The sequence below is a fragment of the Nycticebus coucang genome, chromosome 19 (assembly GCF_027406575.1).
Source record: "Nycticebus coucang isolate mNycCou1 chromosome 19, mNycCou1.pri, whole genome shotgun sequence".
Taxonomy (NCBI): Eukaryota; Metazoa; Chordata; class Mammalia; order Primates; family Lorisidae; genus Nycticebus; species Nycticebus coucang.
The window spans coordinates 29,113,859-29,139,809 of record NC_069798.1 but is presented as its reverse complement, the minus strand read 5'-3'; the positions used below and the strand labels follow the sequence as shown (position 1 = coordinate 29,139,809).

The 25,951-nt window shown below is 40.3% G+C and overlaps 1 protein-coding gene across 4 annotated transcripts; it reads left to right on the top strand.

Moving 5' to 3' along the window:
* The first annotated feature begins 71 nt into the window (after nucleotides 1–71).
* Nucleotides 72–21,491, top strand: TPGS2 (tubulin polyglutamylase complex subunit 2). 4 transcript variants are annotated; one of them, XM_053571117.1, is made up of 7 exons: nucleotides 72–436; nucleotides 6,091–6,170; nucleotides 10,015–10,102; nucleotides 12,371–12,499; nucleotides 16,557–16,670; nucleotides 19,071–19,231; nucleotides 20,628–21,491. In XM_053571117.1, the coding sequence occupies exons 1-7, from the start codon at nucleotides 355–357 to the stop codon at nucleotides 20,850–20,852; spliced, it is 879 nt and encodes a 292-aa protein (XP_053427092.1). In that variant the 5' UTR covers nucleotides 72–354; the 3' UTR covers nucleotides 20,853–21,491. The 4 variants fall into 4 exon arrangements, with proteins under 4 accessions (XP_053427092.1, XP_053427090.1, XP_053427093.1 ...); XM_053571116.1 differs by having other exon boundaries at nucleotides 391–436; nucleotides 9,980–10,102; XM_053571115.1 differs by lacking the exon at nucleotides 16,557–16,670 and having other exon boundaries at nucleotides 196–436.
* The last annotated feature ends 4,460 nt before the right edge of the window (nucleotides 21,492–25,951 follow it).

Genomic DNA, 25,951 nt, shown 5'->3' with positions numbered 1-25,951 from the left:
CGGGCTCAGTCCCCATTGGCCGCAAAGCGCAGAGGCCCGCCCCCGCCTGCGCCGCTTGCCCCGGCGGGGCGAGAGGGTCCGGGCGGCCGGGAGGCAGTGTGCCGGTGGTGCGGTGTGGAGCACAGGCCGGGTCCGCGGGAACGAGCGCCCCGCGGAGCTACTGCTGCCAGACCAGCCCTGGGCCCCCATGTCCACCCCGCCGCGCTCTCAGGCACCGAGAACTACAGCTCCCGGCATGCCGTGAACGTGACGGGCGAGGCGCTGAGGCGGGGTCGGGCCCTCCTCCCGCCCGCCCCGCACTCCACACCTGCTCCCGCCGCTCTCCCGGCCGCGCGCGGAGCGGGGACGCGAGCCATGGAGAAGACGTCTCCCCCGCTGCTGGGCTGCAACAAGCCGCACCTGGAGAAGCTGACCCTCGGCATCACCCGCATTCTAGGTGAGTGGGGACATGCGATGGAGGACGGGAGACGGGCCCGAGCGGTTGTGGAGTAGAAGAAAGGAGGAGCGGCGGCCAGTTGAAGTTTGGGGTGGGCAGCACGACGCTGGACCTTGTGTGTGAGTGGCCATCACTATTGTGACTTCTGTTGTTAAGGAGGAAAGACGGGCAGCAGGCAGTGTTCGGCGGCAGGCTGGGAAGCCCAAAGGTTCCCTCCATTCATTCAGACCTTAAGTCCCACCCTGGGGTCCAAGAAGGAAGGGCAGAGGAATGCAAAGGGGCGACGGTAAGCACCTGACATTTGGGAGGGTGGGTCTTTCAAAAGGTATTCTTAGCTATGGCAGTATCCTGAAGACCAAGCCTTTCTTCTGGTAGCAGAATGAGTTGGGGAAATGATGCAGCCAACCTCGCAGGGAAACAACTATTACAGGCCTGAAGTGGTCGATAGGAGTCAAAGCTTGCACCACCGAATGGATTAGGGGGTTAGGGTTTTTCTCTTACTGAACGTTGGTTTAGTACACACCACTGTGTTGAAATCTGGGGCTGCAAAAATGAAAAAGACAGTTCTTTGAAAAAAATAGACTGGGACCATAGAAGTGTGAAAGGAGGTCATTAATCTATTGTTCAGAGTTAGCACAGAGGAAGAGGGGACTGACCTTGTCTGGAAGGTACATCTTCCAGAAGAGGAGATGCTACATTTTGAAAGCCAAATGGGAGTTAGTAAGAAAACCAAGGAGGAGAAAGATCACCTAGGCAGGCTGAGAAGCAACATCAATGCCTTCTCATCACAATTACTATAAAGTCCAAATATCTGTACTATGACCCACATGTCCTTGTATAATCTGCTCTCATCTGTCTTTTCTGACTTTATTTTCACTCTGTTTTGACCACAGTGGCCTTCTTGCTGTACCTTAAATTCACTAAGCTTATCTCTGCTTCGAGGCCTTTGCAATATGCTAGAACCTCCAGCTGGAATTAGCTTCCTCTGAAAGTCTTTCTTCATGTCATTCAGTCCTCTAGTCAAATATCATTACCTCAAAAAAGCCTTCCCTGAATATAGTTCTAATAACATCCTTCCCTGTTGATCTCTTTTCCCCTGCCCTATTTTTTTTTTATCTTCATAGCACTTATCACTACTTGGAATTATGTATTTATTTGATTGCTTTTTATTTTTTTCATTTTTTTACTTTTTTTTATTATTAAGTCATAGCTGTGTACATTAATGTGACCATGGGGCAGCATACAGTGGTTTTATAGACCATTTGACATATTTTCATCACTGGTTAACATACCCTTCCTGGCATTTTCTTCGTTATTGTGTTAAGACATTTATATTCTACATTTACTAAGTTTCACATGTACCCTTGTAAGATACACCGTAGGTGTAATCCCACCAATCACCCTCCCTCTGCCCATCCTCCCCCCTCCCTCCCCTCCCTCTCCCCCATATGCTTAGGTTAAAACTGGGTTATAGCTTTCATATGCAAGCCATAAATTAGTTTCATGGTAGGGTCGAGTATATTGGATACTTTTTCTTCTATTCTTGAGATACTTTACTATGAAGAATATGTTCCAGCTCCGTCCATGTAAACATGAAAGAGGTAAAGTCTCCATCTTTCTTTAAGGCTGCATAATATTCCATGGTGTACATATACCACAATTTATTAATCCATTTGTGGATTGATGGGCACTTGGGCTTTTTCCATGACTTAGCAATTATGAATTGGGCTACAATAAACATTCTGGTACAAATACCTTTGTTATAATGTGATTTTTGGTCTTCTGGGTATATACCTAGTAGAGGAATTATAGGATTGAATGGCAGGTCTATTTTTAGTTCTCTAAGTGTTCTCCAAACATCTTTCCAAAAGGAATGTATTAATTTGCGTTCCCACCAGCAGTGTAGAAGTGTTCCCTTTTCTCCACATCCACGCCAACATCTCTGGTCTTGGGATTTTGTGATATGGGTTAATCTTACTGGAGTTAGATGATATCTCAAAGTAGTTTTGATTTGAATTTCTCTGATGATTAAGGATGATGAGCATTTTTTCATATGTCTGTAGGCCGTGCGCCTGTCTTCTTCAGAGAAGTTTCTCTTCAAGTCTCTTGCCCAGCCTGAGATGGGATCACTTGTTCTTTTCTTACTTATATGTTTGAGTTCTCTGTGGATTCTGGTTACTAAACTTTTGTCGGAGACATAACCTGCAAATATCTTCTCCCATTCTGAGGGCTGTCTGCTTGCTTTACTTAACTGTGTTCTTGGCTGTGCAGAAGCTTTAAGTGGCCTCTGTAAACTTGAGAGTGGCCCTAGCTGACAGCAGGCAAGGAAATGGAGACTTAAGTCCAAAAACCAGAAGGAAGTAAATTCTATGAATTAACTTAGTATTTCTGAATCTCAGTTTCCTTACGTTTATTTTATTATTTTTTTTTTTTTTGAGACAAAGTCTCTGTCACGTAGGCTAGAGAGCAGTGCATCATCGTAGTTCACTGAAGCCAACTTCTGGTCTCAAGCGATCCACCTGCCTCAGCATGCTGAGTAGCTGGGACTACAGGCATGTGCCACTATATTAGGCTAATTTTCTATTTGTAGTAGATACAAGGTCTCACTCTTGCTCAATCTGACTTTGAATTCTTGACCTCAAGCAATCCTCCCACCTCAGCTTCCTAGAGTGTTAGAAATATTGGCATGAGCCACCATGCCCAGATTATTCCCTTATCTTAAAATGAGAGTAGTGATACCTGCTTCACAAGATTGTTAAAACATTAAATAGGATAATGCATGCCAATTCCCTGTAACAGAGCATTATATAAATGGGATGTATTGCATGCCCTTCTCTTCCTTATCCCCCATACCTCCTTCACAGTAATGCTGAAGTACTATACTGGATACTTCCTAAGCAACTTGTTATCTGAAAGTTATTAAAGTCAAAATGCTGACCAGTTGGCCTATCATGAGAGTATTTTAAGCTTAATTATGATATAATCCTATCTGTAGTGGCATCATAGTAGTTCTGTCTGAGCCTGTAGCCCTTCCATACAGGCCTATTATAAACAGTAAATAATTATGTGTCCTCTTGCAACCTTAAGCACCATACAACCTACGGGTGTGGTCATATGGTGTCACCATACAAACCCAGATCATTGGTAAAGAATTCTGTATTCTCCTGTCCTAGTGCAAGTGGAGTGATAGGTTACTAAAATTAAAGATAGGATAATCAGCAAAGGAGCATGCAGCAATTTACCACATAAGCTTCCTTTTTCTCAACTAGACCCATGCTTAGAATCACAGAATTGGCTTTGTGGCTTAACCTCTCAGCCTTGATGTCCTTATCTGTAACATGTGAATAGTATTTATCATCCACTGTCTTGGCTTGGATGTAGCAGTGCCAAATGGTACCACTCCTAAAGGGGTAGACACCATCTTCCTTCTCCACCAGTCAGAGACAGGTTTAAAGGCTGGAAGCTCACAGTGCTTTTCCACCACAGCACCATGCTTCCCAGTATTTTAGAAAGAACATTCGAGAGAAGGCAGAACAATTGTATAACTACGTGGTGCTTTCATTTTTCCAAAGCACTTTCATTTCTGCTTTCTCAAATTCCCCTAATCAAGGGAAGTATCATTACTGAAGGGAAGTGAAGAACCATCTGAGGTCACACAACAACTAGTCAATTCATAAAACAAGACTAGATTGAGTCCACATTAATCAGTTCCTATATTCAGCTATTGGCGCATCCCAGGATTACCATTTTCTGACAAATTGGAGGATACTTTATGATGCATAAAAAGGATACTGGCCTAATTATAGAAATCAGTGAACCAGATAAAACTACAAGTCTCTTGCCATATCCCTAGAGATTGAAAAACTCAATACATTTCTCTATCTATACTATTCCAAGGATAGTAAATTACCAAGATACTTTCAAAATAGAATGTAAGTATAAACGTGTTGCTTCAACTCCACATGAGAATGGGTTGGCATATCAGGAAAAGCAGAGATCACTGTAAGGAAACAGTTTCCTGAAGGAGGTAGAAGTTGAGTATGTCCTTAAATAAAGTATGGGTTAGATTTGGGTAGATGAACAGAAACATGGACATATTTGAGTATGAATATCAGGAAAGGGATATAGCATAATTGAACATGTGTACAGAGTTGTTTTGGGAGACAGAGGGTTGAGGCAATGAGGAAACTGATCCTACTGAAACAATATTTGGACTATGAGATAGAAGACAAAACCAAACAAGTTTAAGGTCCTTATCATCCTGACCAAGAGAGAAATGAACAGGATTGGATAGGAAACAAGCCTAGCTATGGGCAAGATCCTCTGGCAGTGTCCTGAGGATGGATCAGGAGAGGGAGAATTTGTGGCTATGATTTCATCAAGGCTTGCTGTGACCGTGGTAAAAACAGAATGATGTCAGTGGGACTAATCCCCACAGTCTCACAAAGAGAAAGAGTGGCTAGGCTTTGTATGTATTCGTTTCCCTGAGCTGCTGTAAAAGGTACCACATAGTGGGTGGCCTAGACCAACAAAAATTATTCTCTCATAGTTCTGGAGACCAAAAGTTTAAAATTAAGGGGCCAGCAAGGTCGTGTTCATTCTGACACTGCTAGGAGAAAGAATACTACCTGGCTTCTTCCTGGTAGTTTGCCAGCATTCTTTTGTGTTCTCATAGATACATTACTCTAATCTTCTATCTTCATGTGGCCATATCGTTTCTGTACATGTCCCTTCACACGGTGTTCTCTTTATAAGGACATCAATCACATTGGACTAGGTGTCTACTCCAATACGACCTCATCTAAATGAATTACTTCTGCAGTAACCCTATTTTAAAATAAGGTCCTATTTTGAGGTACTGGGGATTAGAGCTTCAACATACCTTTTTATAAGAGTAACAGAATTTAATGTCATAGCTTTTATGACAAATTTTATGTCATAGATGAAGAACTTCAAACTCTTGAATCTGTGTGGCCACATACAGGAAGGAAGTATTAAAATCTGTTGTATTCCAAGGCGGCAGCTTTTTTACCTCAGAGTGAAGGGTAGAATACAGTTCCACAAAGAGGTAAACCAGATTATTTGGAGACTTTTCACTGACTTTATTCTCAGTATATTTCTAGATGGAATCCATTTTTCATATTAGCCTACCATTTAAATCCTAGACCTCATAGTAGAAGAGGTCTAGGATGAGTTTCATTTAGAAGAAATAAAATTCCATGAACTTCCTTTCATTCCATGTCAATTTTATGTTCAGAATGAGTTTTATTTAAAAGAAAACTTAGCAAGCAAGTTTTATGTCTTTGAGGTGTCACCACTATATAGATTTAGCTCACTGAGAAGTTCAGTGTGCAGTCACTAGAAATCTGGAGTTTTTTCTGTTCTTTGTTCAACAAGATAAATGACTGAGCAGTGATTGAGTGTAGAGCACATTCTGTCAATATCCCTTTTACCAGGTAGGTCGAATTGTGCTAGGTATGGGACTGGGAGCCTTTCAGAGACCAAGACGTTCTCTGTGTTCATCACAAGGATAATAAATTCTTGTCGGGGGACTGGATATTCCTCGAGCAGCATCAAATATTAACCAACGTCTATAGTAACAATGTGTAAGAATGAGCCACTTGCAACTCCACAGAGTCTTTTTCCTCTTCCAGAATCTTCCCCAGGTGTGACAGAGGTGACCATCATAGAAAAAGCGCCGGCCGAACGTCATATGATTTCTTCATGGGAACAAGTAAGTGTTGCCATGTGGAATCCTTACCTCTCAACAAAGAGAGGTCAATTTAATGCCTCTACAAGGGAAAGATTAGGGGAGGAAACCTATTCTTATCATATGCCACAGCTGCCTTCAAGGTAAAGTTCTCCCTTTACTCTGTTACTATTCAGGCCACTTAATACTTCCTTTCATTCCATGTCAGTGCCCCAGCATGGAGTGTCTCCCTTGAGCTCCACTATTCTATGGATGCAGTAGCCTTTGAAATTGGATACAACAAAGCTATAAATCCAGTGAGGAAAGGAAAATATTAAGCATCATGCTATTCAGAACATAGTTAAATGTTACAGATAACTGTTAACCAGATCAAAAGCTAGTGCTTTCCAATCCTCCTCTGAACTTTAATTCCTTTATTCAATAAAAGTTTCAAGCTTCTAAAATGGGTCAGGCATTGTGCTTGGTGTTGAGCCCTGGCAATTCAGTGGTAGTTTCTTAAAAGGCACTATTATTATCTGTTTATCCTATTGTCTAAGACATAGTGTAGATTGTTACCAGTGTAATTACAAAGTGGACTGAGTCCTATGAAGTATATTCAAATATTTAATATACATTTCCAGTACTAATATAAACATAGAAATTGTTTAGTAAAGGGAGCATTGTATGGAAGCCCGCCCTTCCATACAGAAGTTGAGAAAATGTTTTCCCATCAAAGCTATAAGAAGTTGTTAACCAGAAAGATGAGATCTAGAAGAGGCTTTCAACGTCTGTGAAGACTTCAAGATAGAAAAGGTTACATTGCTCTCATAGCATCCTGGTGCCAGGAGAGCTCTGTTATTATTAAGCATTTCAGTGACATTTCATAGTTGCAGGGTGCTTTCCAACGCTTGATTGGTTAACTCTCCAATACCCATATACAAATTCAGTTTCCTGATGGTGAAATTTTGGCCCACAGAGACTAAATGATTTGGCAGAATTTCTACCTTCTTTTCAGTCTCACTTTTTTTTACATTCTACTGAGTGGATTCTGAACCTCCTTACAGATCTGTTTCTTACATGCTCCTGCTATGAATTTATCGTTAAGTGGGGGAAGTCAGCCTGTGACACCATGCCCCTAGTTGCCCCCTCACCTCTTGCGCATACTCTGCCCAGTAGCTCCTCAGTGTTCTCCTCTTTGGTGCTTAACTTCCTCCCTCTATACTGGCAGCTTACCTATAGGGTCTTTTCACCTCTTTAAAAAAACAATTCACATTTAAGTAATACAAAAAATTTTTTTCAAATAAAACAAAAACATAAACCCTTCAAAATTTGTGTCTCCCTCTGGCTACTTAGCCATTTGTTCCTTTGTACATCAAGCATGTAGAAAAACTACCTAAATCAGGGGTCAGGAAATGTTTTATTTAAAGGATCAGATACGGTACATAGTTTAAACTCGGTGGGCTCTGCAGTTTCTATATCAACTCATTTCTTTCAGTGTAGCCTAGAAAGTGTTTTCAGTATTGAAAACAGTGCTGAAATTCATAGGCATGACTGCTCAAAATAAAACATTTTTACAAAAATGGGTGACAGGATGGAGATAGTGCATGGCCATTGTTTACTGCCCCCAAGTCTAAATTACTGTCCCTTTCCTTCACAGTTACTCTTCATCCTGCCATAGCCTCTCTTTACTACCATTCCTTGGACCCACTCTGTCAGAATCATCAGGGACCTTTTCATTCTAATGCAGTGGTTCTCAACCTTCCTAATGCTGCGACCCTTTAATATAGTTCCTCATATCGTGGTGACTCCCATTTTATAAATAGGAAGGTTGAGAACCACTATTCTAATGCCTTACTTCACCTCACTTGACATCTCCTGGACTTCTTAGGTTAACCACACTGCTAGCTCTCTCCTCTCTTGGGTCCTAGATTACCACTCTTCTCATAACCCTGAGTTACTGGGCAGGGCAGAGGAACCACGCAAAAGTAGTGCCCTGAAAGCCTTATTCAAAAGAGCTAAAAACATGGTAGGAAGGGACAAATGCACCACACGCCTGCCCAGCAGTGCCTGGGGTGGAAAGTCTTTAGCAAAGAAGCAGCAGGGCTTAGGGCTGCCAGTCATTTATATTATAATGACAATAAAGTCTTAATGTTTCTCATAAATTTGGTTTACTAAACAATTTCCATGTTTTTATTAGTATTGGAAATGTGTATTAAATATTTGATTACATTTTTTCTATTTTTATGGATTTTGGAGAATTTTTAAAAACTAGTATAATACCAGAATGTGTTTAGTGGGTGAAGCAAATACCATAATTAATTTATAATTGCTATTACTGGAATTCTTCACCCTAACTTAAAGATGAATATTGCCTAATTCTAAGCTAGCATCTTACAGAATCTCTGTTAAGAGAGGCTGGTAGACAGTAGTTTCCCTGTCTCTACCGCAAGATGGCACTAGTGATCAAAATCTCAAAGTGGATGCTGGTCTTTGGGGGCAACAGAGAAAAACCTTGTCAGAACATTGATCACTGTAGACTACCTATGTGAGGATTCTGGGGTGGGAGAAAGGCGTTCTGCATTCACACCTTTTCTCTTTGAAAGATCAGAGAATGTTGCCATACAGAAGGCCCTAGAAGCGAGCTCTTAACTTCAAGTAAGAAGATAAATAAATTAGCCCAGAGAATCCAAGAATCCAAAAATGATAGGCATTGCTTGTTTAATCATCTAAAAACACTGCTTAAAATTACCTGCAAACTTGATGTTTTTCCCTCACCTATAATTCTTAAAGGTGTTGTGGCCACAAATCATAATAATTTCCTAGTATTCTCTCTTCCTGTCAAGCTCACATCCCTTCCTACCTCCAGTGTTTTGTAGATGCAGCCTTAGAGTTTATTCTTGAACCTAGACTCACAGTGTTTAAGTGACATGCTCAAGGATACTCAGCTAATGGCAGAGTTGGGAAGTGAAATCATTCTGCTACATTACACCTTCTCATACATTGGACACCTGGAACTGACAGATTGTATGAACTAAAATAAACTTGATATAAGTAGTGGTCAGCATCACATCTCAGTAAGCCACAATTTTGATAGGAGTTATTAACATTTTGCTTCCATAACCAATATCAGCAAGTCACTCTAGGAGGTCCCAGAAGGGAATTAGAAAACTCATCCCTCTGCATCCTCCAGGGATTTGAGTTGGCTAGAGAAGACTGGTCAGGCATTTGCACAGAGGTGAGTTATTTAAAAGTTAGGGCTTGCTCCTAGAATCATCTGAAAGGATACTAAGCTATTTCTTTATTCTCTCCCCCACCAGTTTGGATGATTTGTTATCTATATAAAATATTGGAATATAGCCTGTTGTACTTTTTTTACTTTCTAAGAATTGTCAGAACTATTAGAATAGATTAATTGCATTTAATACTCTGGAAATATATACTTTTCATTTTTAAGATGTTCTCATTTGTCCAGTAACTTGTTGTAAAAAATAATATAAAATAAGAGCATGGGTTTGAAATTTATGGTAATGACTGATTTGCTTTAACATTGTCAGTCTTTATCTAGAACCTCCTCTCTAACCATGTTCCTCTGTCTCCTGTTCAGCTTGTTCCCTCTGAACTCTTTCTCTGGCTAATTCTGCACCAAGATATTATCATGGCAGGGCAGACACCTAGTCTGCTTTATCAGGTGAAGCAAAAAATAAGGTCATACTGGTAACTCTGTTTGCAGACGCCAATGCCTCTCTAATAGAATGTTGTAGGTAATAGTCAGAATCTTTCTTTTTCAGGGATCAGAAACATGGTAAATTATGTCTCCTGTGTCTTGAGGCATAACCCTGTACCATCTTTCACAGCCCTGACCTAACATTCAGCTGATTTGTGATTCTAGAAGAATAACTGTATGATGCCTGAGGATGTGAAGAACTTTTACCTGATGACCAATGGCTTCCACATGACATGGAGTGTGAAGCTGGATGGTGAGTTGGATACCTTGAGCATTTCCCTGGCTTAGAGTTTGGGTGCTCTCCAGTGCCATATCTAGAAGCTATGATTATCTCCCAGAGCTAACAGATACCATCATTACTTCACCCACCACCACTCCATGGCAGAGTGTAGCCAGTTCAGAACTGGAAGCTCAATTTAGATGATTCCTGTTGGAAAGGGGTGAAGGAAAATATTAATCATTACACAAAATATCTGAGCCACCTCAATGTTAAAAGCCTTAGAAGACTGTACCTTGGAGCACACCCTTTAGATTAAGTGGCAGTAACAATCTCCATTGTTCACGAGAGAAGCTGGTTGTCTCTCTCAGGCTTCATACATTTGTATGCAGTGATGAAGACCTCAGGACTCTAACCCCAAAATTAGAGCCTTTGCTTCTCTCCCTCTCATCACCTCACCCTAAGGCATCAGCTACCTATGTTCACAGGCTACCTTTAGCATTAAATGTGTCTAGGACAAAGCACTTGTTTACAGATGTGGGAACTCAACTCTGTTCTTATCAGAGATTGCAGGTACTATGCGTACCTAAAGGGCAGAACTGTACATTTGTGTGCAGACTGCTATAAAATTTCATAAGCTAGAAAACCGTAATTTAGCCACTAGAGTCCAGCCCATTCCTAGCACAGATTTCCCAGCTCCACGATGTGCCTTTATTGGCTTTGACTCCAACCACATCCCCAGGTATACTTTGGCCTTGGGAAGTACTACGAACTCCTCACTGCTGCTCCTAAGAACGCAGTGACCTCTGTTGCAGAGCACACCTACAGAGAAGGATTTCTCCCCTTCACTGCCTCTGCCTTCTTCCTTTACACCTAAGTTCCTTTTTTTGGTGATTCCCAAAGCTTTCCTATCTTGCATAGCTGACTGGAAGTACTTTTTATAGCTTACTAATAAACATTTAACATTAGCTTTTAGCTTAGAATCATTTCCTTCTGTGGCCTAGAAACCATCCTTGTCACCAGAATCAGAACCCTCCCTTATAACTTGGCTGTGACCTTTCTAGTCTGGAGCAACCGCTGGGGGACAGAGACTAGACTTCTGAGTGAAATGGCTCTCCCTTGCCTGCATTATGGAGATATACTGGCCCCTTCACAAGACTGCCTCAAAGAAGAAATGTTTCAGGAATATTTTGTCAATGAGTTCCTGTTCAGTAGCTTCTCTAATTTAATCTTCCCAATCCCAAACTTCTCATTCCCACTGTCATTCCTATTCTTTATTGTGAAGCTTAAATGTGACAGAATGGTTGCAGAGGCAGCTTCCTATGTTTACCTCTTCAGTGGTCTTTTCTTCTTGGACATTCCGTGGTATACATACCAGCTATTTTATTGTCTTCAACCATTTCAGTTTTTTTCAACAGTCAGATAAGGAAAACTCGCAGTCTTCCTATTCCCTATTTATACCCTAATCCCAGAAGACTAGAACCAAGCAAGAATTCCAAGTTATCGTCACTGAGTAAAGGAAAATGACAAATATATATACTGTGATATAGACCTCAGGATGAAGTTATGTGATATATATCTATATAATATATAATATAATCAAAGCTATTACTCCTTTGGAAACTCTTTGTGCAGAATACTGGCTAAATAAGGGAAGAAATGAGCAAAACACTTTTAAGACATTTACTCCTAGCCAGGTGTGGTGGCTCACGCCTGTAATCCTATCACACTGGGAGGCCAAGGCAGGTGGATCCCTTAAGCTCAGGAGTTTGAGACCAGCCTGAGCAAGAGTGAGACCCCATCTCTACTAAAAATAGAAAAGAAAGCTAGTCAGGTGATGTGGCAGGCACCTGTAGTCCCAGCTACTTGGGAGACTGAGGCATAACGTGAACCCAAGAGTTTGAGCATGCTGTGAACCACGACTCCCTGGCACTCTACCGAGAGTGAGACTGTATATTAACAATAAAAACAACAACAACAACAAAACCTTATTCCTTAAACAGGGACCCTAAGACCAGATTTCTTAGTTCTTTTTGAATATTCCTTTTTAAAAATTTCTTCAACTCCACCCTAATGCATGAAGTGGGGGCTCTTTATCACCCATGGCCCCAGCTTCTTTTTTTACATGAAAGGTTGGTGTTTGGGGGGTTTGCAGTGAGTGAGCTTCTTTCCACCTTACATCAGATTCCTTAGCTATGGGCCAAAACAATACCTGGGCTTAGGTTATTTATGCAGAAGACCTTATGATAACCATTGTAACTAGGCTGCTATGCCATGTAATTCTCCCTATTAATCTTTCTATAGAGCACACTATTCCACTGGGAAACATGGCAATTAATAGCATCTCAAAACTGACTCAGCTCAACCAGTCTTCCATGTATTCACTTCCTAATGCACCAACTCTGGCAGACCTGGAGGATGATACACATGAAGGTATGAGGAAAATGCCAGGGTTGGTATCTTTGTTTTATTTTCAGCACCCAGTTCAGTACCTGGCACATAGTAGGCACTTACTATTTGGTGAATGTGTGAATGCTTTAGATTAAACTTAACACACTGGTATCACAGGGATTCAGATAACATGACAGTCTAAACACAGCTTCTTTTCTCATCATTCCTACTTTCAAGTTCTTTGTCACTTCCGAGTGAAATGGTTTAAAAGTCAAATGGCTGCAAAAACTCGTGAGCAACTAACTAGGTGTAAGAGAGGACTTTTTCAGTCAGAATTGTGTTTGGCTACATATAAGAGAGATATAGTATATTTAAGTTAAATAGCATTTTATGTTTCTCATAACAAGAAATCTGGAACTAGGCTAGTGTAGCTGCTTGAGAAAGTCAATGATAGTATCTCCCTCTTGGTTCTTGCTCAGATTTTGGATATGATTTTCATCCTTATGATTGAGAAGTGTGGGCTCGACCTCCAGACTTCAAATCTCTGTTCCTGTCAGGAGGAAATAGAATAAAAGACAAAGGGCAGAGAAGTTGGCTCTTCACAGAATCGCTCCCTTTTTATCAGGAAAACAATAGTTTTTTTTTTTGTTTGTTTGTTTGTTTTTTTTTTTTTTTTTCAGAAACCCCTCCTAGTAGCTATTGGCCAGAATAGTCAAATGGCTACCTATAGTTACAAGGAAGTCTGAGGAGGTGAGTAATTTTTGTTGTACTGTATGGCCTGCACAAGTAAAAACTAATAGAAGGCTTTCTCTGTCAGTTGAACAAGCAGTTGGAGAATAGTACTGGAGGAGTTCAGGAGCAAAGACTGGACAGTGGTGAGTCCTAGGAAGAGCCTGTCATTCAGAGACCTGTGGAATCCCCACAAATGGGAAAAAGGTCATTTTGGCTTCTGGAAAAAGCTTAGAAACAATTACCTGGAAGTACTGAAGAGTAAATAAAAGTAGGCAGAAACTAGAGTGTTATCTAAGTTGGTAGAAGGGAACCACATTGAATGAGTTTTCTATTCTGCAATTTTCACCTAAGGCAGCACAATGCAGGGCCATTAAAACTTGGTGAGAACCTACAATCTAGACTTTTGATTTTATCCATCATTGATATTAGAGACCAGATTTATTATCACACCTAGAATAATGACAACAATAAAACAGAGACAAAAAACAATGATTTTTAAGAGACTGGCTATTAACCAACAAAGGACAATGAACTCTGAGCAATGGAAAACAAACAGGATGAACTCTACTTAATGTACACAGCTATGATTTAATAAAAAAGTAAAATAAAATAAAACCATTGAATGATGCCGCTACACGAAAATACAAAAAAAAAAAGATGAACTCTACGATTTCCCTAACATATTACCTTGAGAGACACTCCAGTCCACAGTGTAGAATGGGCACCCAGGTACGATCTAATGCACTCCCTGATTAGAGAATACAGAGCCAAGAGTACAGACAGGTCAAGGCAGCTAGAGTTCACAGAACTGAGTAACAAGAGAATGCTGCGTCAAGAGAAAACTCCAGAGATCTGCAGAGGATCCTCCCAAGTATTCAGCAAATAACTGATAAGCACATGCATGTGAAGAAACTGCCCAAGGCCAGGAGACAAAACTGCTCAAAATGATTACAGGGAACATTGCCCAATACTCACACAGGACCAAGAATGGTGCCTGTTTCTACCAGGCAGGATGAAAAACCTTATGATTTAAGGGTCTTGTCTCAGTATAGTGGAGTAATTAGCTCTAGGTCCTGCCTGAGAAATCTTAACATATTGCTGACCGGTCACAATTACTGGTAACATGAAAATTGCCAGTCAACAAATATGTTAATATAGCAACTATTCCCTGATTCATTTCTCCCAGTCTCAATTCCCATTTGTTTCAAATTCAGCCCATTTTATTCTTTCTCCCCTCTTGTCTCTCAGCTGCTCATAATATAGAATCACTTAGCACCTCTAATATCTTAACATCTTCTTCACCATCAGTTTTACACAGAAATTATCTGTGACCAGGTAACTCGTTATTGGTTAGCTGTGTGTTAAGAGCAAAACTAAAGTATCTGTTTGCAAGTAACTTAATGGTGTCAAAGAACAGAGTTCAAGAATATTTACAGAAATACAAGAATATCCAGCACTCACAATAGAAAAATAATTTCTGACACCCAATTAGAGATTACCAGGCACACAAATGAGTAGAAAAATATAACCATAATAAGGAGAAAAATGGATTAATTGAAACCAATCCAGCAGTGACATCTATTTTAGAATTAGCATATATGTTTATCTTTGCTTTATTGGTGGAAAAAAAAATTAGCATGTATGGACATTAGAAGTTTTAACTGTATTATATATATCAAAAGAAGTACAGACATGGAAGATACATAGTACATATCCATTATATACTTAGGCTATATAGTATATATGGTATATAGTAATAGTATATAGTATATATAATATATATAGCCCAAATTTAACTTTCAGAGATGAAAACAAGTTTCTAAGGTGAAAAATACACTAAATAAGATTAACAGTGGTTTAGGCATTGCAGAAGAAAAGATTTGAGAACTTAAAAGCATGCCAGTAGAAACTAAATGACACAGAAAGAAGAAAAACATATTTTTAATGAAAGGAGTATCAGTGAGCTAAAGGACAAAAATGGTATAATGTATATGTAATTGACATTCCTGAAAGAAAGGGGTCAAGGGCCAAAAAATAATACTTGAAGAAATAATGGCTCAAAAAATTGGCCAATTTGAGGACAGCACCTGTGGCTCAAAGGAGTGGTGTGCTGGCTCCATATGCCGGAGGTGGTGGGTTCAAACCCAGCCTCGGCCAAAAACAGCAAAAAAAAAAAAATAGAAAAAGTTGGCCAATTTGATGGAAACTATAAACTCATATATCCAGTAAGCTTAGCCAGGAACAAGAAACACAAATGATACTAAGAAACACCATAATCAGCTCGGCACCCTTAGCTCAGTTGTTAGGGCACCAGCCACATACTCTGGGTCTGGCAGGTTTGAACCTGGCCCAGGCCTGTTAAACAACAATGACAACTACAACAAAAAAATAGCCGGGTGTTGTCATGGGTGCCTGTAGTCCCAGCTATTTGGGAGGGTAAGGCAAGAGAATTGCTTAAGCCCAAAAATTTGAGGTTGCTGTGAGTTGTGACGCCATGGCACTCTACCAAGGGTGACATAATGAGACTTCCTCAAAAGAAAAATAAAAGAAACACCATAATCAAATTGTTTAAAATCAGGGATAAAGAGAAATTTTTTAAAGCAGCCAAAGAGAAAAGACAAATTTAAAGGAACAAAGATAAGGATAATACCATATTTCTCCTTGGAAACAATTCAAGCAGGATAAAGTACTCAGTTATTAACCGAGCATTTTATACCCAATGAAAATATCTTAAAAAAAAAAAATAGGCCGTTTTGAAAAGCAATCTGGCAACATCCATCTTACTGAAGGAAATCTGCCCCTTATAATGAAAGCATTAGAATGTAAAGACATGTACAGAGGTGATTATTGTGACATTCACAGCAGAATGATGATAGGTAAATACCTATCAACAGGGGATAAATTAGGGAGCATCTACTCCCACAGACTATCAAGTAATCATTAAAAAGGATAAATTAGAGTTACATGACTTAGAGGGCTTTCTATAGAAAGCAAGATTCAGATCATGTATTTGATGCCTCATTTTTATACAATAAGCAATCCTAGGGGAAGTAGGTCAGAACCAAGCTATTGACATTGCTCTGCCTTTATGTGGTCCTACTCCAAGAAGTTTAGTTTGCTTTCCAATGCTCCTTTCTCCAGATTCTCTGATACTGGCTATTGGTGGTAGGTAAGCCCTGGCAGATGGTCATGGATGAGATCCAGGACATAATTCAAATACAGGATTTATTTGAAAATATACTTAAGCCATATGTCTGAGATAAGGCTTTTTTCTATTTTTTCATCTTAGTAAAGTTTGATGTATCAATATAATTATGGGTTTGAGTTAAGTTTATTTCAACATTACCATTAAATTCTGGGTTTGCAGCCAGTGAGGACCAGCCAGAGAAGCCTCACTTTGACTCTCGTAGTGTGATATTTGAGCTGGATTCGTGCAATGGGAATGGGAAGGTTTGTCTTGTCTACAAAAGTGGGAAACCAGGTAAGAATTATTTACAAGCACAGTCCTGTCATTTGGCTATGGTCTTGCCTGACATTACTCGTCAGCAATCACACAAAAGGCACATACCTCTTTGGCCTCATGAGATGCTGCCAGATCTCTTATATGTGCTATGACCCAGAAAGCCCCTTTGTTCCTCTCAGAGCATTCCCCTCTAGGCTGATTACTAGAGTCCTTTTCTCCATCTTCACGTGTGAATTACTGCAAAACAGTCGATGGGATTAGGATAATAGATGAGTAAAAACTAAAAGAAATAGTCATTTTGTTTATAGACTACTATAGCAGATTTAGGCATAGATAAGCATTCAGGAAATTATCTTTTATCTTTCTTTTTTTTTTAGATATCTTTTATCTTTCTTTTATACTTCTATATGTAGGCCAGTTAACAGCAATAAAATCCTGAATTGCTATACCTCAAGACCCCAGATGGGAAATCAAAAGAAAAAGACTCTGTGCCCATGAGCAAGCAGCTGCCACTTGGCCCCCTAACAATAGGTTCCAGGGGTCCTCAAACTTTTTAAACAGGGGGCCAGTTGACTGCCCCTCAGACTGTTAGAGAGCCAGACTATAGTTAAAAAAAAAAAAACTGAACAAATTCCTATGCACACTGCACATATCTTATTTTGAAGTAAAAAAACAAAACGGGAACAAATGCAATCACACCGCCTCATGTGGCTGGCAGGCCACAGTTTGAGGACCCGTTAGACCATAGCCCAGGGACTGTGAAACCACAGAGCTGGATAAGACCAGGCCCTCTTCAAGTAGTTCTCTGGTAGGGGTGAGAAGATACACCAGGATTTACCTCTGGGAAGGAGAAATCATCTCTCACTAGAGGAATCTTTTCAAAGTAGCATTTGAGCTACATCTTGGTAGGAGTTAGATATGAGGTGGATCGTGTAAAGGGGGGCAGCCAAGCAAAAGAACAAATAGGTAAAATTCATGCCATGGGAAAATACAACTGATTTGGGGGAATGACAGACAAGTTCAATTCAGTGGGCCTCTTGATTCATTTGGGGGATGAGGAGATGAAGCCACAAGGCCAGTTGCTTCATCTCAGAAAGCCGAGCAAAGGAGTTTGGATATAAGGTGGTAGACAGTTAAGAATCAGTCAAGCTTGCTTATGAGAATGGTAGGATTCAAATAGAAAGGTTTATAACCATAGCAGTCTGGGCAAAGAAAGAGGATGAATGAGGCTACTTAGGGAGGTAATACAACTAGATAGCAGATGAAGTAGGATAAGCTTTAAGTAGTAAGAATTGAAGGTCAAGACCAGGTATGAGGCAGGAACTGGCTTCTTAAGCATCTGCTTCAGCCCAACCAGTACATTAGGCATATGTCCTGGCCAGATTCCCAGGGGTGAACTGCACTGAGCTCCTCCATGGTGGTTTTTCCTTGCACTTTTGATTACTAAGAGAGACCTCTTCAAAACAGCCGAAGCCATTGGGGCATGGAGGCTCACACCTGTGATCCTAGCACTCTGGGAGGCCGAGGTGGGTAGATTGCTTTCTTTAGCTCAGGAGTTCAAGACCAGCCTGAGCAAGAGTGAACCCCCATCTCTACTAAAAATAGAAAAATGAGCCTGGCATAGTGGCACATACCTGTAGTCCCGGCTACTCAGGAGGCTGAGACAAGAGGATTGCTCAAGCCCAAGAGTTTGAGGTTGCTGTGAACTATGATGCCACAGCACTCTTCCCAGGGTGACAGAGTGAGACTCTGCTTCAAACATCAACAACAATTTAAAAAAAAAGTCATTCAGAGTTTCTCTCCATTAGGAAAGCTGAGACCACAATGCTGATTACACACAGAAAAGGAGCAGTTGCTTAGATAGCCTGAATATGCTTACAGATTGTAAGAATCTAGCAGATAAATTAGTCAGCTGATCTGTCTGCTGGGCATGGTGGCTTATACCTGTAATCCCTGCACTTTGGGATGCCAAGGCAAGAGATATCCTGAGGCCAGGAGTTTGAGGCTGGCCTAGATAACACAGCAAGACCCTGTCTCTTCCCCCTCCAAAAAAAATTAGCCAGGCACGGTGGTATGTGCTGGTAGTCCTAGCTTCTTAGGATGCTGAAGCAGGAGGATTGCTTGAGCCCAGGGGTTTGAGGCTGCAATTTGCTATGATCACACCATTGCTCACTGTAGCCTAGATGACAGACACTATCTCAAAAATAATATGTAAAACAATATCAAACTGGTACAAGTGGCCCCTGGAGAATGGAACCAGGAGGTTACAAAGAGTATGGGGGAGAAATTTTTATTTTACATTCTCTCTACTGTATTATTTTTTTTAATCATAAATATATATATATATTGACTTTACAGTTAAAAGGAAAAAGCATTAAGGTATTCCTTATTTTTTATTTCCTTTGTCTGCTATTTCAGCATTAGCACAAGACACTGAGATCTGGTTCCTGGACAGAGCATTATACTGGCATTTTCTCACAGATACCTTTACCGCCTATTATCGCCTGCTCATCACCCACCTGGGCCTGCCCCAATGGCAGTATGCCTTCACCAGCTATGGTATTAGCCCACAGGCCAAGGTAAGGAAGGAATATACGTGTCGTCCCAAACCCTGGTATGTATCAAAATCTTATGAGGAAATGGTGAAATTGCAGATTCCCAACTTCCCCATCTGATTCAGGAGATCTGGGGTGGAGCCCAGGAACCTGCATGTCCAATAAGCAAGGCAGGTAATTCTAGTGTAGATAGACCACCTCACTTTATGCTGACCTGGTTAAGAAATTCCCAAACTTGGCTGATCCTCAGAATTACCTGGAGAGTTTTTATTTTTAAAAGTTACTGGGGGGGTCAGGAGGGTGAGCTTAGGTCCAGGTAGTTGTTGTACATTGGCAGTACGTGTTCACTGGAAGAATAAAATGTCTCTTATTCTCGTTTTTCCCAGTATACTTTCCCAGAGGCAGCCAGTATTACTAGTTCCTAGGTTCCCTTTCCAAGATACTCATTGCACATAAAGCATACATGCATCTTTTTTTTTTTTTTTTGGCTCTTTTGTTCTAAATCACAACTGTAATGTACTATCCACATCGTTCTTCACCTTGTTCTTTTCACTTAACACTTCATCTTGGAGATCATTCCTTTCCAATACATTTTAGAGCTGCCTTGTTCCTTTCAGTGGCTACAGAGTATTCTTTTGTATGGGTGTGCCTCACTTACAGGTCTAGGCACCATTTCAATCCTATAGGTGCCACATGTGCAACCTGATACACAACCTAGTTTGAAAACACCAAGTGTGGCTGGAAGAACTTTGGACTGGAGTGAGCTGGCCTGGGCTCCTTTGTGACAGTTTTCTCACAGCTAAATCAGCATTGTTTTAGCTACTTGGCTCCAGCTCCACCTTACTATGTATTCATCTAGTGGGCTTCATTTTTCTCAAATGTTGCTTACTAACAGCATCCATCTGATCAACATTGGGAGGTGGTTGTGATCAGTGAAAAGTCAGTAAATGTGGATGCACTTTGTCCCCAGTTGCCTAGAAAGCCAGTAGGGAACAGAATCCCAACACACCGCTTCTCTCAGCAGAGGCCTTGTCATGAACCTCTTCTTTGGAAAGGGTGCTTGTCCAATTGACTTGAGAGAACATTAGAAGGACGTTGTTCCCTAGATCAGAAGGAAGTGTACTCACATTCTACTGCTTGTACTGCCTTAATTTTAAAAGTTATGAGACCTCAAAGCAATTTGTGTCTTACTAAGGGCTGATGGGATCTGTCTATAATTTCACTTAAAGGAAAAGCTAATCATTTTTTGAGGCAGTTTTTCATAGAATGTATACTCTCTTGTCTCTCTGCCTCTGGTTCTCGGCTCTCTGCCCCCACATCCCCACTAAAGAGACAAAGAATAAAAAAAATTACAAAAAAGAGAGACAATGAATGGTATCTCCCTTGAACTATGACCTTCTCTCAATTTTCTGCCTTACAGCAATGGTTCAACATGTATAAGCCCATCACCTACAACACAAACCTGCTCACAGAAGAGACTGACTCCTTTGTGAATAAGCTGGATCCAAGCAAAGTGTTTAAGAGCAAGAACAAGATCTTAGTACCCAAAAAGAAAGCACCTGTACAGCCCGCAGGTGCCCAGAAAGGGCCCTCTGGTTCCTCCACTTCTAAACCTTCTGGATCTGGAAACCCTGTCCGGAAATGAGTACCCCTTTTTCCATCTTTTCATCAACTGAACAACGGCAGTTTCCATGCACAGATGGCCCAAGGGGTGGCCCCAACCTCAAATTCTGTGTGTGATGGACCCATAGGTTTCTTACCATTCCCATCTAAGTGGCCAAAATCCTAGGCCACTGGATTAGCCAGGAGTTGGAAGAACACACTGTGTGAGTACCACACAGCTATGTGGTACTGTCCCATCTCCGGAAGCAATGGAGGAGTTTTGGGTCTTATTTAAGGGGCCAGTCTGGTAAGAGCTTGCCTCTGTTTCTGTACCCGCCCCTCAATCCCATAACAGTGATTAGAGAAGTCCCCCATCTCCAAAGAAACCACTGGTTTTGACTCATGAGACATTAGAACTTTGCTATTCAATCTGAAGCCACTAGTCACTGTGGTTATTTAAATTATATGAAAAATCAGTTTCTTCAGTTGTATTAGCTACATTTCAAGTATTCATGGTGTTAGTAGATTGTTTTAGCTCAAACGTACAGAACATTTCTGTCATAGAAAGTTAGCACTGTATTAGAACATTTTCATACTATGTTCTTTATATCCTTTACTACAAACAAATCTCACTCTGCTCATTTATTTTGCAGTTTTCCATAAAGTTTTTCTTCCTTACCCATTTCCTGTTAAGTCTCTTGCTTCCAATTTTGTGTTATGGTGTTTGTACATTTCCCAGAGTTATTCATTTTTTAAGAAGAGGTGTACTTCTGCTATACTTTATTCTGACCATTTAAAAACAAAAAATTCCCAAACATTATTTTGCAGGACTCTTCATAAGGAGTTTTGATGAAGCCACTGTTGCAAAAAGCTTTCCACCTGCTCTCCTAGCAGTTTTGAGTTTCCCAACCCTACTCTGTGTGGTTCCTGGACATCCTTAGGACACACATTCTCCTGCATGAAACAGGGTGGGTTCCAAGAGTTCCTTTGGAAATAAATTCCCTGTAAATTAGAAATCATTTTCCTGTAGACACACAGGGGTACCTCTAACAAGCCCACATATGCCTAGTATTTGATGCAACAAAAATCTGAACTTAACCTGCTTCAGTTAATGGAATTTCTATAAAGAAGAGCACTCAGGTTTCCTTTTTTTTTTTTTTGAGACAGAATTTCATTCTGTTGCCCTGTATAGGGTGCAGTGGCATCATAGCTCACAGCAACCTCAAACTCCTGATCTCAAGCGATCCTCCTACCTCAGGCTCCCGAGTAGCTGAGACTACAGGTGCCCACCACAATGCCTGACTAGCTATGTTCCATTAGGAATGTCTATTTCCTTCCTCTACACCCCTGGCAGTGAGAGAAGCAAAGCCTTCACTCTCCTTCCCAAGAGGGAAAGTAGGGAAATCACCCATCCAGCCCTAGGTCCTTGGATGGCGGCAGTTTTTATGCTTAAGTCCCAGAGATTGAGGTGCAGGACCCTCTGCACACTTCAATCCCACTGGCTTGCTCTCTTTCCTGACTTCTGCCACAGCAATCGGGAGGCGTCCTTCCTTTGCACTGCTTCTACCTGCCAACCACCTAGGGCTCCCCTCTTCCATGACCCACTGGGGACCTAAAAGTAGTCCCTATGATTTTCTACCTGCACTTTTGCTCTGAAAAATTTTCAGTTATTTATGAAGTTTTAAAATTTTTTTGATTATTGAGAATAATGATACTCATGAAAAAGAGGCTTCCATCCTCCCTCTACCTATCACTTTCCATACACTGAGAAAAAAACAGGCTGAAGAGTTGGCCTTCAAAGATGGAGGCACACCTCTAGCTGGCTGTTTCCCTGTTTCTGTAATCACTGAAAGTTTTAAATATTAATGCTCAAAAGTCTGTGGGAGCATAAGCTGAGCTTCATGTTAATAGCTTACATGTTTTTAAGTATGTGTTCATTAACCATTCTGACTCATTTCTAATAGAAAATGTTTAGAACAGCAATACCTCTTACCTTTGCGATCCCCAAACTAACCATTTATAATTCATGATTTCAACGTTTTTGGTTTTTTAACCACTACATAATGTCAAATCTTCCCTAATTTAGGAAATATTTTGTCCCTTTTATTATTTAGGTTATTACACATCAAACATTGGTAAGTGTGTAATAACTCATGGAGTAGGAGAAAAGGATAGAAATACCAAGTTTTAAAAGAACAATAGCTGGAGTTTAGTCTTCCAAAAGTATTTTTCTGGGCCGAAGTGATCAAATCATAGGGAGAACCAACAGCATCAGATAGATTTCAGAATTTGGCTGCTGCTCCAAGACAAGTCAAGGTTGAAAGGGAAGTAAGAAGTCATGTCATCGTTCATTGGAACCCTTGAGTTACAGTACTTCTAAGTCAGTCCTGGTCCAGTTCCAGGTTTCACAAGTGAAGTGGCAGAGGAATGAACAGTGGTGCCCTTCAAATCAGAGGCAATCAAATGGAGTCCTCAAAATGCTGTCTTGGGAAAGGGCTTATGATGAGGAACAGTTCAAGACCTGCCAAAGATGGGGGAGAGCAGTGAAAAGCAGGGTGGGCTACCTAACATACAGGACATAGTAGAAAATGAAGATGTGGGCCTCTTACTCAAAAATCAGGAAAATAATGCCGTTATTACAGGAGCTAAGAAACAATGGTTTTCCTTTCTTCCATGCTGTCTCACAACTTAAGATAGTGTTTTTTTTATTTGCCATTTAATGCTATTGAATGAAAATTAAAATTTTAAATTACTAGCATGCATCTTTTTATTGTATAATTACAGTTTTAAATGAAAACACAAGCATTTGGTGAAGATAGAATCACCAAAATTATAATTTGTGTTCTATAGCTTACATATACATACTGTATGCATATGAATTTCATTCTTACAAGAACAGTGGAAAAACTGCACAAAACTAACAGCTGTTACTATTTTACTTGTTGATATGTGGATATTTTAGCAATACTCTACCTTCAACTTGCCCATGAATAAGAAAGTAAAAGGAACTATGCTTTTTTGTGTGTCACTGTCAGCGTAAGTAGTCGGGTAGTACTGGAAATCAACGTGAGTAAGAAGGCATATGATAGGGCTTCTTGGTCATTGGCATCCTTAGAAAGTAGACATAAGATGCTTACCTTGTACTCCCTTTGAATCTCTCTGAACTCTGACACATTGTGGGTCCACTGGAATACTATGCACATGAGGCATCACAAGACTACATGTGAGGGGGGAATTAGGGATGGCTGGACACATTGCACATACCTCCTAATGTGCATGCTCCCTTGTCCCAGCAGACTGCATTTACATAAGTTCAAAGATAAAATGAATTTCAAGATAGTGACAGAAAAGCACTAAACTAAGTGTGAAGCCCTTCCAAGTCAGCACTGCGTTCTGGCAGACTTACCAACATGGAGCTGAGTGGGTTAAATGAGGAAAAAACATGCATGAGATTTATGTTTTGAAACTAAAGCAATTAAAATAACAGTAGGCTATACTATAAATCAACCACCCAGGAAAAAGGCACTGGGCTGGAGTCACAAAATGAGAATAAATGGCAGAATGCCTCACAATGCATTGATGTAGTTAAGGTTGTATAGAAAATGCCATATCATCATGCTTTTTCCAGGGAAGTAACCAAGCCTAGGACAGGAATGAAAAGGGGCAGTTTGCACACAATCCACAGAATGTCCCATACAGCTGACATGTACCAGTGCCACAGGGGTGTGTAGAAAGTAAGATACCCAAATCCCCCTCTAGACCTACTAAGTCAAAATTGCCAGGAAAGGGTCCAGGCATCAGGATTTTTAATCAACCGAAATCATGACAATGATGCTCACCGAGTCTGAAATTTGCTACTTAGTGTGTCTGGATGGTTTTGTTTTTATTGCATGGAGAATTAATTCAAAATCTCTTTCAAATCTAGTAAAGTATATGTAATGACTGGAATAGAATGACCAAGGGAACTGTTTAGTTTCTGCATAGTATATATACTTTTTTTCCTAAGCTTTTTATTGTGGAAAATTTCAAACATTTACAAGGAATAGGATAATGAATCCCTATTTATGGGATTTTATTTTATTGTGGAAAATAAAATTTTCCACAATTCCAAACATTTACAAAGAATAGGATAATGAATCTCTAGTTATCCATTACCCAGTTTCAATGGTTATCAACTCATGACCAATCATGTTTTATTTATACCTCTAATCCTTCAGTTGTATTCTGATTTTTTTTGTTTGTTTTTTTATTAATATTAAATCATAGCTGTGTACATTAATGCAACCATGGGGCACCATACACTGGTTTTATAAACAGTTTGACACATTTTCATCACACTGGTTAACATAGCCTTCCTGGCATTTTCTTGCTTATTGTGTTAAGACAATTATATTCTACATTTACTAAGTTTCACATGTGCCCTTGTAAGATGTACTGCAGGTGTAATCCCACCAATCACCTTCCCTCCACTCACTCTCCCCCTCCCTCCCCTCCCTCTCCCCCTTCCCCATATTCTTAGGTTATAACTGGGTTGTAGCTTTCATGTGAAAGCCATACATTAGTTTCATAGTAGGGCTGAGTACATTGGATACTTTTTCTTCCATTCTTGAGATACTTTACTAAGAAGAATATGTTCCAGCTCCATCCATGTAAACATCAAAGAGGTAAAGTCTCCATCTTTCTTTAAGGCTGCATAATATTCCATGGTGTACATATACCACAATTTATTAATCCATTCGTGGATCGATGGGCATTTGGGCTTTTTCCATGACTTAGCATATTATGAACTGGGCTGCAATAAACATTCTGATACAAATATCTTTGTTATAATGTGATTTTTCGTCTTCTGGGTATATACCTAGTAGAGGAATTATAGGATTGAATGGCAGATCTATTTTTAGATCTCTAAGTGTTCTCCAAACATCTTTTCATAAGGAATGTATTAATTTGCATTCCCACCAGCAGTGTAGAAGTGTTCCCTTTTCTCCACATCCATGCCAACATCTCTGGTCTTGGGATTTTGTGATATGGGCTAATCTTACTGGAGTTAGATGGTATCTCAAGGTAGTTTTGATTTGCATTTCTCTGATGATTAAAGAAGACAGGCGCACAGCCTACAGACATGAAAAAATGCTCATCATC

What these genes read in the sequence shown, in the direction of transcription:
- TPGS2 (XM_053571117.1), top strand. Translation starts at nt 355, where the DNA reads ATGGAGAAGACGTCTCCCCCGCTGCTGGGCTGCAACAAGCCGCACCTG. An exon ending in CGGCATCACCCGCATTCTAG is followed by an intron (nt 437 to 6,090) that starts GTGAGTGGGGAC and finishes TTCCTCTTCCAG; the next exon opens with AATCTTCCCCAGGTGTGACA. An exon ending in TGATTTCTTCATGGGAACAA is followed by an intron (nt 6,171 to 10,014) that starts GTAAGTGTTGCC and finishes TTGTGATTCTAG; the next exon opens with AAGAATAACTGTATGATGCC.